The following is a 14480-nucleotide window of genomic DNA, read 5'->3' as shown; positions in this document are numbered from 1 at the left end:
ACTAAACATGTTTCACTAACAAGAATACTGGAGGAGCAGTGTGTCATGGGTGGTCAGGAGAGTGTGTAGTCTAGCTACCTGTCTCTCTGTGAGTGAATGAGTCTGTCTGCCTGTCTGTCTGTCTGCCTGTCTGAGTGAGTGAGTCTTCCTGTCTGTCTGTCTGCCTGCCTGCCTGTCTGAGTGAGTCTTCCTGTCTGTCTGTCTGTCTGTCTGTCTGTCTGTCTGGGTGAGGCTTTAGGTTACTCTGTGCCTAGAATACTTGTCTAGTGTTCTAGAATAGAATTCTAAACTACCCTGTATTTAGAATACCTGTGTTATAGAATAATATATAGAATAATACCGTCCCCCCCTCACACACTCACAAACACACACACACAGATCTCTAGTGGGAATTCTGGGTGCATTAATACTGCCTCAGCGAGATGTTGAATGACATCACGAGTGACATAACGCGTGACATCATGAGTGAGCAGACCTGCTGACTGTGTTCCTGTTCCAGATCTCCCTGGTGAACAACTTCCTGAAGCTGGGTCTGAACGAGCTCAAGCTGTGCTTCCGGGTCCGGCTGACTCAACACCTGTACGACCAGTACCTGCAGTAAGTGCTGGCACCTGGCGCATTCTGATGACATCATCCTCTGGCGCACTCTGATGACATCATCCTCTTGAGTTGTTGTTGTAACCCGGCTGAATCCAGCCTTGGCCTTTCGCAAACACACCGGGTTCACGGCTCTGTGCATGCTGTCCAGTATTGGTCCAGGCATGTGTCAATCACTTTCTCTCAAACCCATCCTCCAATCCCCTGTCTCGTCTCCAGGGGCTACACCTACTATAAGATGGGTAACCTTGACAACCGCATTGCCAACCCAGACCAGCTGTTAACACAGGATGTGGAGAGGTTCTGTAACAGTGTGGTGGACTTGTACTCTAACCTGAGCAAGGTGACACACACCGACACACACCTCAGTGTAGAAAGCATGTGTTTAGGTCGTATGATGAGTTTAGTAAACAAGGTGTGTTTATGTGGTACATGTAGTGAGTAGCATGACGAGTTAGGGTGTGTTATGTGGTGAGGGTTATGGTGTGTGTGAGGTGTATGGTGAGGGTTATGGTGTGTGTGAGGTGTATGGTGAGGGTTATGGTGTGTGTGAGGTGTATGGTGAGGGTTATGGTGTGTGTGAGGTGTATGGTGAGGGTTATGGTGTGTGTATGGTGAGGGTTATGGTGTGTGTGAGGTGTATGGTGAGGGTTATGGTGTGTGTGAGGTGTATGGTGAGGGTTATGGTGTGTGTGAGGTGTATGGTGAGGGTTATGGTGTGAGGGTTATGGTGTGTGTGAGGGTTATGGTGTGAGGGTTATGGTGTGTGTGAGGGTTATGGTGAGGGTTATGGTGTATGGTGAGGGTTATGGTGTGTGGGTTATGGTGTGAGGGTTATGGTGTATGGTGAGGGTTATGGTGTATGGTGAGGGTTATGGTGTGAGGGTTATGGTGTGAGGGTTATGGTGTGAGGGTTATGGTGTGAGGGTTATGGTGTGTTATATAGTGAAGGTGTGATGAGTTTCTCCCTCCTGCTCCTCAGCCTCTCCTGGACATCGGCCTGTACGTCTTCAAGCTGACCTCCGCCATCGGAGCCCAGGTGAGCCCTGCCTCACCCTGCCCTGGTTCTGATCCTGGTTCTGATCCTGGTTCTGGTTCTGATCCTGGTTCCTGGTTCTGATCTTGGTTCTGGTTTTGATACTGGTTCTGGTTCTGATCCTGGTTCCTGGTTCCTCTCAGGGTCCAGTGTGTATAAGCTCCTACCTGGTGTTCTGATCCTGGTTCCTGGTTCCTCTCAGGGTCCAGTGTGAATGATCTCCTACCTGGTGTTCTGATCCTGGTTCCTGGTTCCTCTCAGGGTCCAGTGTGTATAAGCTCCTACCTGGTGTTCTGATCCTGGTTCCTGGTTCCTCTCAGGGTCCAGTGTGTATAAGCTCCTACCTGGTGTTCTGATCCTGGTTCCTGGTTCCTCTCAGGGTCCAGTGTGTATAAGCTCCTACCTGGTGTTCTGATCCTGGTTCCTGGTTCCTCTCAGGGTCCAGTGTGTATAAGCTCCTACCTGGTGTTCTGATCCTGGTTCCTGGTTCCTCTCAGGGTCCAGTGTGAATGATCTCCTACCTGGTGTTCTGATCCTGGTTCCTGGTTCCTCTCAGGGTCCAGTGTGTATAAGCTCCTACCTGGTGTTCTGATCCTGGTTCCTGGTTCCTCTCAGGGTCCAGTGTGTATAAGCTCCTACCTGGTGTTCTGATCCTGGTTCCTGGTTCCTCTCAGGGTCCAGTGTGTATGATATCCTACCTGGTGTTCTCTGGACTGGTGCTGACCCGGCTCAGGAGGCCCATAGGCAAGATGACCGTTACTGAGCAACGCTATGAGGGAGAATACCGCTACGTTAACTCACGACTCATCACCAACAGGTCACTATCTGCTGTTCTCCTCCTCTCTCCTCCTCTCCCCTCCTCTCCCCTCCTCCCCTCTCCTCTCCTCCTCTCTTCTCCTCCCCTCTCCCCTCCTCTAATGTGTTCCTCCTCTCCACAGTGAGGAGATAGCCTTCTACAATGGGAACCTGAGGGAGAAGCAGACCATCTATTCTACCTTCCACAAGCTGGTGAGATCTGGAGACCAGTCTGTAGTCATGGAGACCGTTCTTTAGTCATGGAGACCGGTCTGTAGTCATGGACACAGGTCTGTAGTCATGGACACTGATCTGTTGTCATGGAAACAGGTCTGTAGTTTTGGTGTCCTTGAATGCATGAATACCTGAATTTGTCACATGGTCCCTTCATGATCCCTTCTTCCCCTCAGGTGGACCACCTGCACAACTTCATCATCTTCAGGTTCTCCATGGGCTTTGTGGACAGCATCATCGCCAAGTGTGAGAGCTCCTCTACCTCCCCTACTTCCTCCTTCTTCTTCCTTCTCTTTCTCCTCTTCATCCTCGTCCTTCTACCACTGTCTCTCCTTCCTTCCTCATCTCCTTGCTCTCTTCCTCCATCCTCCGCTGCAACACTAAAACTGTGATACTGTATTTATTGATAAGATCTACAGCCAGTCTTCTTAAACACTTCCTTATTTACGTAGTGTCAGACATTGACTAACCTGAGGCCCCTCCCTGTACAGATATCGCCACCGTGGTTGGCTACCTGGTGGTCAGCAGACCCTTCCTAAACCACGCCCACCCTCGCCATCTACACAGCACGCATGCTGAACTGCTGGAGGTGAGACAGAGAGGGAGAGAGACGAGGAGGGACTGAGAATGAGAGGGAGGGAGAGAAGAAGACAGAGAATGTGTTTGCTGATTTGTGTCTCTTACCAAGTGTCTTAAAGATATTGAGAGTGAGGGAGAAAGACAGAGAGAGTGAGCGAGTGTGTCTCTCTCTTACTCAGTTGCCATGGTAACCCCTCCCCAGGACTACTACCAGAGTGGGCGCATGCTGCTCAGCATGTCTCAGGCCCTGGGAAGGATCGTCCTGGCTGGCAGGGAGATGAGCAGGCTGTCTGGGTAAACTACACCACTACTGTCCTCTACTGCTCTCTCTCTCTCTGTCCCTCTCTCTGTCTCTCTCTCTCTCTCTCTTTCTCTCTCTCTCTGTCCCTCTCTCTGTCTCTCTCTCTTTCTCTCTCTCTCTCTGTCCCTCTCTCTGTCCCTGTCTCTCTCTCTCTCTCTCTCTCTCTCTCTGTCCCTCTCTCTCTCTCTCTCTGTCCCTCTCTCTCTCTCTCTCTCTCTCTCTCTCTCTGTCCCTCTCTCTCTCTCTCTCTCTCTCTCTCTGTCCCTCTCTCTGTCTCTCTCTCTCTCTCTCTCTCTCTCTCTCTCTCTCTCTCTCTGTCCCTCTCTCTCTCTCTCTCATCGGCTTCTCTCTCGCTGTACTTTTACTCTCTCTTTCTTTCTTGTCTACTCTCTCATCCCTCCTCTTTTTCTCTCTCTCCCCCTCTCTCCCTGCTCCCCCCTCTCTTCCTCTCTGCTCTCCAGCTTCACTGCTCGCATCACAGAGATCATGCAGGTCCTGAAGGAGCTGAACTCAGGGAAATATGTGAGGACCATGGTGTCCCAACAGGGCAGAAGTGAGTGTGTGTGTCGCTGGTTTTGGTTGTTTGCTTCCCTGGGTTAGGGCTTGTTGACATGTTTGTGTTGACATGTTTGTGTTGACAGATCATGAGTTGCTGGACAGACTTACGCTGGTACCAGGAAGTGGGGAGATCATCCACGCTGACAGGATCATCAGGTAGAAACACCACTGAGATAGAGACACCACTGAGGTAGAAACACCCTTCATCCATCTCTCCATCTATAATTCATTCATTCATGGGGATGAGTATAGCTCAGTGGTTAGAGCACTTGAATGGAGATCACAGGTTCACATTCCCCCTATACCGGACATCGTTTTGGATAATAATGTCTTTTAAATGAACAAGCTAATCCAGTCATTAATCCTCACATCTTCATCCCTCCATCTCGTGTGTGTGTGTGTCTGTGTGTGTGTGTCTGTGTGTGTGTGCAGGTTTGAACACACTCCCTTGGCCACACCCAACGGAGACATCCTCATCAGAGACCTCAGCTTCGAGGTGAGACTCTCACCATGGCAACCATGCTCTCACCATGGCAACCACAGTCTCAGTGTCTCACGGCTTGTCCTGTCTTCATCCATGGTCTAACTAGTTATGGTCATCCATGGTCCTGCCCCTGCTCTCTGCTGGCTGGGCAGGTCATGTGAGGGCTGCTCCTGATACTGTTGTCTCTGTCGCCCCCTGCAGGTGCGTTCAGGCACCAACGTGCTGGTGTGTGGACCCAACGGCTGTGGGAAGAGCTCTCTGTTCAGAGTGCTGGGGGAGGTGAGGGGCCACACACACACACACACACACACACACAGATGCATGTATATACACACACACCTCTTTTTCTCACAGGATGTTTGTTTTTCATTTTGTATTTTCAACTCACCTGTGTGTGTGTGTGTGTGTGTGTGTGTGTGTGTGTGTGTGTGTGTGTGTGTGTGTGTGTGTGTGTGTGTGTGTGTGTGTGTGTGTGTGTGTGTGTGTGTGTGTGTGTGTGTGTGTGTGTGTGTGTGTGTGTGTGTGTGTGTGTTAGCTGTGGCCCCTGTTTGGAGGTCGTCTGACAAAGCCTGAGAGAGGGAAGCTCTTCTACGTCCCCCAGGTAAAAATACCTGAATATCCCCTCTCTCCATCTTCTCCCTCTCCTTTCCTCCTCTCCCATTCCTCTCCTCCATCTCCCTCTCCTTCTCCTCTCCTAGTGACATTGACACTTACTAAATCTGTCAACTGACTGTCTGTATGTGTGTGTGTGTGTGTGTAGAGGCCCTACATGACGCTGGGATCACTGCGAGACCAGGTGATCTACCCCGACACTGTCCAGGACCAGAGGAGGAAAGGGGTTTCAGACCAGGTGACCTGTCCATGTTTTTGTCTGTCTGAATGCCTGTCTCTCTGTACGTGATGTGTGTGAGTATACCCTGAGCAGTGTGTGTAACAACCTGTACTGTGTGTGTGTGTGTGTGTGTGTGTGTGTGTGTACCAGGTGTTGAAGGAGTACCTGGATAACGTGCAGCTGGGCCACATCCTGGAGAGAGAGGCCAGCTGGGACTCAGTCCAGGACTGGATGGACGTGCTCAGTGGAGGAGAGAAGCAGAGGATGGCTGTAAGTGTGGGGGGAGGGGTGTGTGTGTGTGTGTGTGTGTGTGTGTGTGTGCCTTCTCTGTGGCGTATTCTATCTTGATACTGACAGTGTGTAGTGAATAAGTGTTGTTTGTTGTTTACCTGCAATAGTCATGTGTTGTTGTTTACTGGTCAGATGGCCAGGCTGTTCTACCACAAGCCCCAGTTTGCCATCCTGGATGAATGCACCAGTGCTGTCAGCGTGGATGTAGAGGACTACATCTACAGCCACTGTAGGAAGGTACAGTACACACACACACGGCCTCACACACACACACACACACACACAGCCTCATGGATACACACACACACAAGGCCTCATGCACACACATCACCTGTCTCATGTCCTGTTCTCTAACCCATCCTAACTCCTCACCTGTCTCATGTCCTGTTCTCTAACCCATCCTAACTCCTCACCTGTCTCATGTCCTGTTCTCTAACCCATCCTAACTCCTCACCTGTCTCATGTCCTGTTCTCTAACCCATCCTAACTCCTCACCTGTCTCATGTCCTGTTCTCTAACCCATCCTAACTCCTCACCTGTCTCATGTCCTGTTCTCTAACCCATCCTAACTCCTCACCTGTCTCATGTCCTGTTCTCTAACCCATCCTAACTCCTCACCTGTCTCATGTCCTGTTCTCTAACCCATCCTAACTCCTCACCTGTCTCATGTCCTGTTCTCTAACCCATCCTAACTCCTCACCTGTCTCATGTCCTGTTCTCTAACCCATCCTAACTCCTCACCTGTCTCATGTCCTGTTCTCTAACCCATCCTAACTCCTCACCTGTCTCATGTCCTGTTCTCTAACCCATCCTAACTCCTCACCTGTCTCATGTCCTGTTCTCTAACCCATCCTAACTCCTCACCCGTCTCATGTCCTGTTCTCTAACCCATCCTAACTCCTCACCCGTCTCATGTCCTGTTCTCTAACCCATCCTAACTCCTCACCCGTCTCATGTCCTGTTCTCTAACCCATCCTAACTCCTCACCCGTCTCATGTCCTGTTCTCTAACCCATCCTAACTCCTCACCCGTCTCATGTCCTGTTCTCTAACCCATCCTAACTCCTCACCCGTCTCATGTCCTGTTCTCTAACCCATCCTAACTCCTCACCCGTCTCATGTCCTGTTCTCTAACCCATCCTAACTCCTCACCCGTCTCATGTCCTGTTCTCTAACCCATCCTAACTCCTCACCCGTCTCATGTCCTGTTCTGTAACCCATCCTAACTCCTCACCCGTCTCATGTCCTGTTCTCTAACCCATCCTAACTCCTCACCCGTCTCATGTCCTGTTCTCTAACCCATCCTAACTCCTCACCTGTCTCATGTCCTGTTCTCTTACCCATCCTAACTCCTCACCTGTCTCATGTCCTGTTCTCTTACCCATCCTAACTCCTCACCTGTCTCATGTCCTGTTCTCTAACCCATCCTAACTCCTCACCTGTCTCATGTCCTGTTCTCTAACCCATCCTAACTCCTCACCTGTCTCATGTCCTGTTCTCTAACCCATCCTAACTCCTCACCTGTCTCATGTCCTCCTGTTCTCTGGCCCAGGTGGGGATCACACTGTTCACCGTGTCACACAGGAAGTCCTTATGGAAGCACCATGAGGTAGGAACATCTACTTCCTGTCTACTACTTCCTGTCTCATTCTTGAGGCAGGTGTTGCCAGATGTTTCGCATGACAGATCTACTTCCTGTTCATCACACCAGGAGCTAGGCATAATGATAGCTGCAGTTTGATTTGCCGACTTCTCTCTACTGTGATATAGGTTTGCTTTGAGGCCTTTGACAGGAAGTAATGTTTGTAACTTTCTGTCCCCAGTTCTATCTGCACATGGATGGGCGGGGCCACTACGAGTTCAGACCCATCACCAAGGAGACGGTGGAGTTCGGATCCTAACGACAGTTGTCCAGCACCTCAACTGTAAAGAAGGGGGGGGGGGGGGGGTGTAGAGAGAGAGAGAGGGGGAGAGAGAGAGGTGTCTGAATGTTACTGTATTACATAAAGCTTCCACAGTACAGTCAGAGCTGCCAATCAGAGTCCTCCTAACAAGTTACTGAAGACAGATCGGCCAATCAGAGCCCTCCTAACAAGTTACTGTAGACAGATCGGCCAATCAGAGCCCTCCTAACAACTTACTGTAGACAGATCTGCCAATCAGAGCCGTCCTAACAAGTTGGACTAGAGCCACTGTGTGATGACTGGTTTAACCTCCAGGGGGCGCCTCTCTTGTTGCTCAGATCATTCCCCCAGACCTGTGCCAATAAACCGACATGCTGGCTTCTTTGCCTTAGTCCCTAACCTAGCATCCAAGCCTTGATCCTTAGCCTAGCATCCTAGCCTATCCTCCTAGCACAGCCTCCAAGCCTAGCTTCCTAGCAGAGCTTCCTAGCTTGGCTTCCTAGCCTAGCTTCCTAGTCTCACACGAAGCAGACTGCAATGTGGTCTGTCATTGCCATGTTGGCCTCTGATTGGCTGACCTACCACCTGTTAAGTAGAGCTAGGGGTCAAGGGTCGGAGGTCACCAGGGTCAAGAAGGAACCAGCTCACCTGTGTCATAGAGGATGTGTGTGTGTTTTATGAGAATGTGTGTACATGTGTTTGTGTGTGTGTGAATGTGAATGCATGTGTTGCGAATGCAAACAGAGACTGTGCTGAGAAGCTAGCCTTACCTCCCATGTTGTGCCTACAACAGGGTTTCTATGGTTACATAAGAGTCAGTTCTGATATCAACAAGATACATTTTCATCTTTAACTTTTGCCTAAAGTGTGTTAATGACTGACAACACCCTGAAGTGTATTCTGCATAGCTACATTAATTTACTGCAATAAGAATCAACCTATGAACTGACTGTATGTTTTAGTCTGGATTACAACACAGTCCATACAGTTTGGATTATATGAGGTACTTGTAAGTACATATGGACTTTCCTACAGTGAACCTGGCCAGTTGCTGCCACAGTGAACTGTACAGTGTGTCATCTTTTTAAACTGTCCTGTTAGACTGTAATGTGTTCCTGTAAGGAGGCTGATGATGATGATGTGAATGGTTGTTACCATAGTGAAGTTGAATGGCTATAAAATGAACAACAGGTTTATATTAATTTAGTTGATTTAATATATTTATTGAAAACAACCTGTGGTCTTGGTCTCTGGTTGTCATGGTGACCTGGGAGATGTTAGGGCGTGTCAAACTGGGTAGTGGAGAATGATACAAGGTTAGGCAACGGACCTAGTTCTTTGTAGTTTAATATACAGATAACAGTACAAGATATAGATTTAAATCTTTCATCCCATCAGATCACTCTGTATGCAATCTTTAAAATTCAAAATAGTCTGCAACCCAAAATAATCTAAAGATTCTCTGTAGGTAGGGATGCACCAAAATGTGAACATTTTGGCTAAAATGGCAGTTTAGGCTGAAAGAGGAAAAAGACGCGGCACAGGGTCATGTCAACTGTTCGAAAAAAGAAAAAAAAAATTGTAATCTGCAGTGTTAAGCATAAATGTCAAGAGAGGTTAAGGTGCCCAGTTGAAAACTCTTATATTAATACAATTATGAAAACAACTGTTTTTCAAATAGATCAAAGGAAAAAAGTATTTTTTTCTTCCAAGATTATGCAGAATTTTCAGTTTGGGTATTGGCCCATAGTTTTCATTTTGTTGCGTCACTACTCAGAAGTTAAGATATCAAATATTTCATAGCAAAGCAGGAACTCATTCTTCTATGAAATCATACAGTTAATACACCAATTGAAATGCATATATTTGTTTTACTGATGCACCAACATAATCTTTTATTTATTGACAATATTCACTAGGAAATAGACTAACAGCTATATTCCCTTCGTTATATGCAACGAGCTATATGCAATTCGTAAAAATAGCAACAAAATATGTAAAATAATTTGCCACAATTAATGATTTGTATTGTGTGTGTGTGTGGTGTGGTTTGGGAGTATGTCATTCACTTGCTCCTTGGGGGGGGGGGCAGCACAGACCGTCTGTCCATCCGGGGTCAGAGTGCACTGCTGAACAGGAAACACATCCGGGGTCAGAGTGCACTGCTGAACAGGGAACACATCTGGGGTCAGAGTGCACTGCTGAACAGGGAACAGCAGGCTCTTCCTCAGGGTGAAGCTGGTCTCTGACACCTGCATTATATGGTAGGGTTTCTTCACACCCTGAATGTTATCGTGGTCTTCTTTTGCCACTTTGCAATTGACCTTTGTCAGGATGTTCAGGATGTTTTCACCTCTGCCGAGAGAGAAACAGTCAACATCATAACTTACCACTAATTAAATAAAGACAATACATTTATACATTTTATATAAAATTGTTTACTTCGCTTGCCATAATTAGGATTGTCTCAGTTGTGTGAGTAGTGATTCATACCTGGGGCTGAGATCTGAGATCAGTTGGCTACACAGAAGCTGGATGAATATGGACCCATATTTTCTATGTCTCATGGAAACATAGTTCTGCACGGTTGACCTGACAACCAAGAAGTCGGCCTCGGTAGCAATGAAGCTCCATTGTTTCTCAGGCTTAGTTGTAGGAGATGCGTCATAGTCAACATCACTGATATCTTCCTCTTTGAGCCTTCCTGACACTCTTCTTTCCCCCCGACACGCCTGGATGAAGAAGGCCTTGGGCTTGTTGTTGAGGGTTGAGCAGTTCTCTCCGTTGAATAGCGAGAGGATCTGTTCGATGGGAAGTTCTTCTTTGCTGTCCACACCACTGACACCTATCTTTCCTCCATGACTCAGCAGACAGCAGACAAAGGCATCTCCATGATGTGGAAGCTCCTTCAGAGGAATGAAGACTCTGTCTCCATTGTACTCATGCAGCCCACACTGCTCTGTGCATAGATACGTCAGCTTGGAGATGTTGTCCTGCACCACCAGTCGCTCTCGCTCCAGATTGGAGCTGCTCTTCAGCCCCTTCCGTTGCTCTTGCTCCACCCTGCGGGTGCTCAGCACCCCCTCCAGTTCCTTTAGCTTCACTTGGTCTAGCGCCAGCTGCTCTCGATCCAGCTTGGAGATGCCCTCCAGCACCTCCTTCATCTGCTGGGCAGTCTTGTCCACACACAGCAGCACTGTGAACCCCAGCCTGCTGAACACCCTCGACAGAGATTCTGCAGCAGAAATATTTTATGATTTCATTCAAATGTTTGCTTCTATATGGGTTGCTTAATCAATGTAGAACAAGCTACTCATTCCAGTTGTGATCATACAAGATGTAAAGTGTGATAGGTTGTCATACCAACATCCCTCTCTGTTCCATGTCTGTTCCGTGGTCCCCCAAAGTCCTTGTTGCTGATGATCAGACAGATGCCTCGTGGCGTGCTGTCCATCTGATACACACGTCCCTGATTAGAGAGAAAGAAGACATCTGTAATGAGTGTGCTCAGGTGTGACATCACCCTGGTGCTCAGGTGTGACATCACCCTGGTGCTCAGGTGTGACATCACCCTGGTGCTCAGGTGTGACATCACCCTGGTGCTCAGGTGTGACATCACCCTGGTGCTCAGGTGTGTAGACGAGGTGGCAGATGGGACTTGTGGTGTTGTCATCTCACACAAATACAGATTCAAGCGCAAGCGCAGGAGAGTAGGCAAGCATGGCGTCAACACAAAGGGCTTATTACTCAAAACAGGAACAGACAGGGTACTCACAATGACAAGGGTAAGGACAAGACTAAGACTGGACACAACACAGGAGCCTAAAATACACAGAACCAAACAAGACACAGGTGGACACAATGAGTCTAACCTGTTTTCCTTACTATGAACTCGGTGCATTAAGCACTTAGTTTTATTGCAAATGCCTTTGTTAATCGCATTAGCTCATTAAGGGTCTGTTATGAGTTCCTATGATGCCTTGTGGGTAGGTGAAGTTGGGAGTTGGCTGTAAATACAACATGAGCTGTTGAGATTCTGTGTGCTCGTCTTACCCTATGTGGTGACACGTTGGAGACAGCCTGAACCTCGTCCAGTGGGTACTGCTCCAAGATCTGCCTGTAGACCGGACACTGCTCCTTCTGGGTCTCACTTAGACAGCATTGACAGAACTCATGGCTACCTAACTTAAGTAATTGATCTTTGTTATTGAGCCAATCATGGGCTTTCATCGGTGTCTCGATTGGAAAGCTACATTGTGTGGGTACTGAATCCACACAATAGTCATCGTGTTGTTTATCTTCACGTTCATCATCCTCCAGAGGACAACAACACTCACACGGAGCTTGGAGAAATAGAGCTTTCCTCTCTTCTATGTCTGAAAAACATTTAGGGGAAAATAGGGTTTGAAGTCTGATCCATATCAAACTACAAAATAAAATGTGGCTAATGTGGTGTAGTATGCTTATAGTATGGTTAATAACCCTTGTGTTATCTGTGTGGTAAATGGGTTATCTTCAGATCATTCTGAACCATCAGTCATTGTGACCCTCCGTCATATTGCGACAACTTTACCGTATACAAAAGTGAAGCATTTTCTATCAACCGTCGGGCTGTCTCAGACCCCACACATTGCGAAGAAAATTATATATATTTTTTTGTATTGGATAAAATTGGGTAAACACAACGATGGTTCGTTATGAACCTTTGGGTCATGTGACCCAAAGGCAGCACACATACCTTTACTTCGTTTGTCAGCATCTTTCTTGCAGCGTATTTTTCCCAAAATGTCAATTATCAACTTAAGGGCAGGCTGTATGTTGAACGCTTTCACCAGCGTGTTCACCGTTTCCTGTGCAGTGGCATCGTCCCCTATGTCTCCAAGGAGAACAGAGGGAACATCAGCACGAAGCTTGTTCTTAAATTCTAACTGTTTATCTTTACTCAGCTTATTCAGACAGTTCTTCATCAGCTGTGTAGTCGACATTTTTGATCCCTGGAACACAAAGAGACAGTCAAACAAGTGTCCCTTGAGGAATCATGTTAGTCAGTAACTGTTCCAACTTGATCTGTACAGCAGCCTGTAATCTGAGGTGAAATGTTTACTTAAGTATTCTGTTTCAAGTGAAAGAAGTACTTAAGTTAGATGTTCAGTTACTCTTGGTTAACTGTGTCTTCCTCTTAACTATCTAAAGCAGGAAAATGAACACAATGTTGAGCAGGTGAGTATTTATAGGGCTGTTGCTACAAACACTCAGCACCTCAATAAATCCGCATTTCACAAGAAATCAGCCAGCTATAGACAAGAGATTACAGTACCTGTCAGTCAAAACAGGCAAAATAGTTCAGTTCAGTACAGTATGGCATCACTTACTGTTCCTTAGCAGAGATATTTCAGACTTGAACTTGAGCTTAAGAAATGTTTGGGGAAAATGTAACCTGTGTGGACGCCTCTGTGCTACTTGATTAATAAAAGAGCTTTGCTACTGTAAAACTGTTTGATTCAGACAGAACAACGCTATGACCACGCTTCTGAGAAAAGTAGTTCTGCATTCAACACTACCCAACACCACGGAGCCGCCTTTCCGCCAACAAGTGGGATTTACAAGAAATCAGCTGGTGTTACCGCCCAACTGGTTTCCAGACCAACTGGTTTCCGTAAGCATGCCAACCGTGCATCAGCTGCCATCCGCCTCTGTCACAAGATCATCGTCTGCCTCTATCACCAGATCGTCTGCCTCTATCACCAGATCGTCTGCCTCTATCACCAGATCGTCTGCCTCTATCACCAGATCGTCTGCGTCTATCACCAGATCGTCTGCCTCTATCACCAGATCGTCTGCCTCTATCACCAGATTGTCTGCCTTTATCACCATATCGCCTTTATCACCATATCGTCTGCCTCTATCACCAGATCGTCTGCCTCTATCACCAGATCATCGTCTGCCTCTATCACCAGATCATCGTCTGCCTCTATCACCAGATCGTCTGCCTCTATCACCAGATTGTCTGCCTCTATCACCAGATCGTCTGCCTCTATTACCAGATCATCGTCTGCCTCTGTCACCAGATCATCGTCTGCCTCTATAACCAGATCATCGTCTGCCTCTATCACCAGATTGTCTGCCTCTATCACCAGATCATCATCTGCCTCTATCACCAGATCGTCTGCCTCTATCACCAGATTGTCTGCCTCTATCACCAGATCGTCTGCCTCTATCATCAGATCGTCTGCCTCTATAACCAGATCATCGTCTGCCTCTATAACCAGATCATCGTCTGCCTCTATCACCAGATCGTCTGCCTCTATAACCAGATCATCGTCTGCCTCTATCACCAGATCGTCTGCCTCTATAACCAGATCATCGTCTGCCTCTATCACCATTGTGCATATAAAGTGTTAGTCAGTGTAAGTCCTGGGGCTTGTTGATGAGGCCAGCTGCAGATGGAAAGAAACAGTTCTTGTGGCGTGAGGTTTTGGTCCTGATGGGCCGCACGCCTCAGGACAGATTGCAGCCAATTTACATTACATTTACATGTAAGTTCACCTTGCAGAAACCAGTTTACCACTTCACAACATTTCACCCACAGACTAACCATTAATCTACTTGAATAAATTCATTTTAAAAATATTTTGACGTGCGTGTTCACTAATGTTACAATTGGCTCTACACTTGGAACAAATTAATTCCTAAAGATAAGACTGATTTTACATATTAAACATAGGATCCCTTAATGTCCTAAAACCAATTAGGGTGGTGCCCTGAGACTTTACCGTATTTTCCGGACTATAAGGCGCATTTAAAAGCCTTTAATTTTCTCAAAAAACGACAGCGCACCTTATAATCTGGAGCGCCTTATATATGGATTCA

General features: G+C 47.3%; 2 protein-coding genes across 5 annotated transcripts in view; one reads left to right on the top strand and one right to left on the bottom strand.

Annotated features, from left to right (window-relative positions):
- Positions 1-8844, top strand: part of LOC146272078 (ATP-binding cassette sub-family D member 3) — a 14987-nt gene extending 6143 nt beyond the window's left edge. For all 4 annotated transcript variants that reach the window (XM_084708446.1, XM_084708445.1, XM_084708443.1 and 1 more), the window contains 18 exons: positions 500-597; positions 817-940; positions 1580-1636; positions 2308-2450; positions 2572-2641; positions 2839-2908; positions 3154-3251; positions 3444-3535; positions 4004-4095; positions 4184-4256; positions 4533-4596; positions 4786-4863; positions 5120-5185; positions 5345-5434; positions 5567-5686; positions 5840-5944; positions 7259-7315; positions 7530-8844. In XM_084708446.1, the coding sequence (XP_084564572.1) occupies positions 500-597; positions 817-940; positions 1580-1636; positions 2308-2450; positions 2572-2641; positions 2839-2908; positions 3154-3251; positions 3444-3535; positions 4004-4095; positions 4184-4256; positions 4533-4596; positions 4786-4863; positions 5120-5185; positions 5345-5434; positions 5567-5686; positions 5840-5944; positions 7259-7315; positions 7530-7607 (1575 nt within the window). In that variant the 3' untranslated portion in view covers positions 7608-8844. The remainder of the gene's footprint in view (positions 1-499; positions 598-816; positions 941-1579; positions 1637-2307; positions 2451-2571; positions 2642-2838; positions 2909-3153; positions 3252-3443; positions 3536-4003; positions 4096-4183; positions 4257-4532; positions 4597-4785; positions 4864-5119; positions 5186-5344; positions 5435-5566; positions 5687-5839; positions 5945-7258; positions 7316-7529) is intronic.
- Positions 8845-8850: 6 nt separating this feature from the next.
- Positions 8851-13172, bottom strand: LOC146272077 (uncharacterized). Its single transcript, XM_084708447.1, has 6 exons — positions 12983-13172; positions 12349-12604; positions 11664-11986; positions 10974-11079; positions 10104-10845; positions 8851-9965 (listed from the first exon to the last, which is right to left on the bottom strand). Exons 2-6 carry the CDS (start codon positions 12593-12595, stop codon positions 9626-9628), a joined length of 1758 nt encoding a protein of 585 aa, XP_084564573.1. The 5' UTR covers positions 12596-12604; positions 12983-13172; the 3' UTR covers positions 8851-9625.
- Between the last annotated feature and the right edge of the window lie 1308 nt (positions 13173-14480).

This window comes from Hypomesus nipponensis, chromosome 10 (assembly GCF_054491055.1).
Source record: "Hypomesus nipponensis isolate SF chromosome 10, ASM5449105v1, whole genome shotgun sequence".
NCBI lineage: Eukaryota > Metazoa > Chordata > Actinopteri > Osmeriformes > Osmeridae > Hypomesus > Hypomesus nipponensis.
This window is presented reverse-complemented; position numbering and strand designations above follow the sequence as displayed.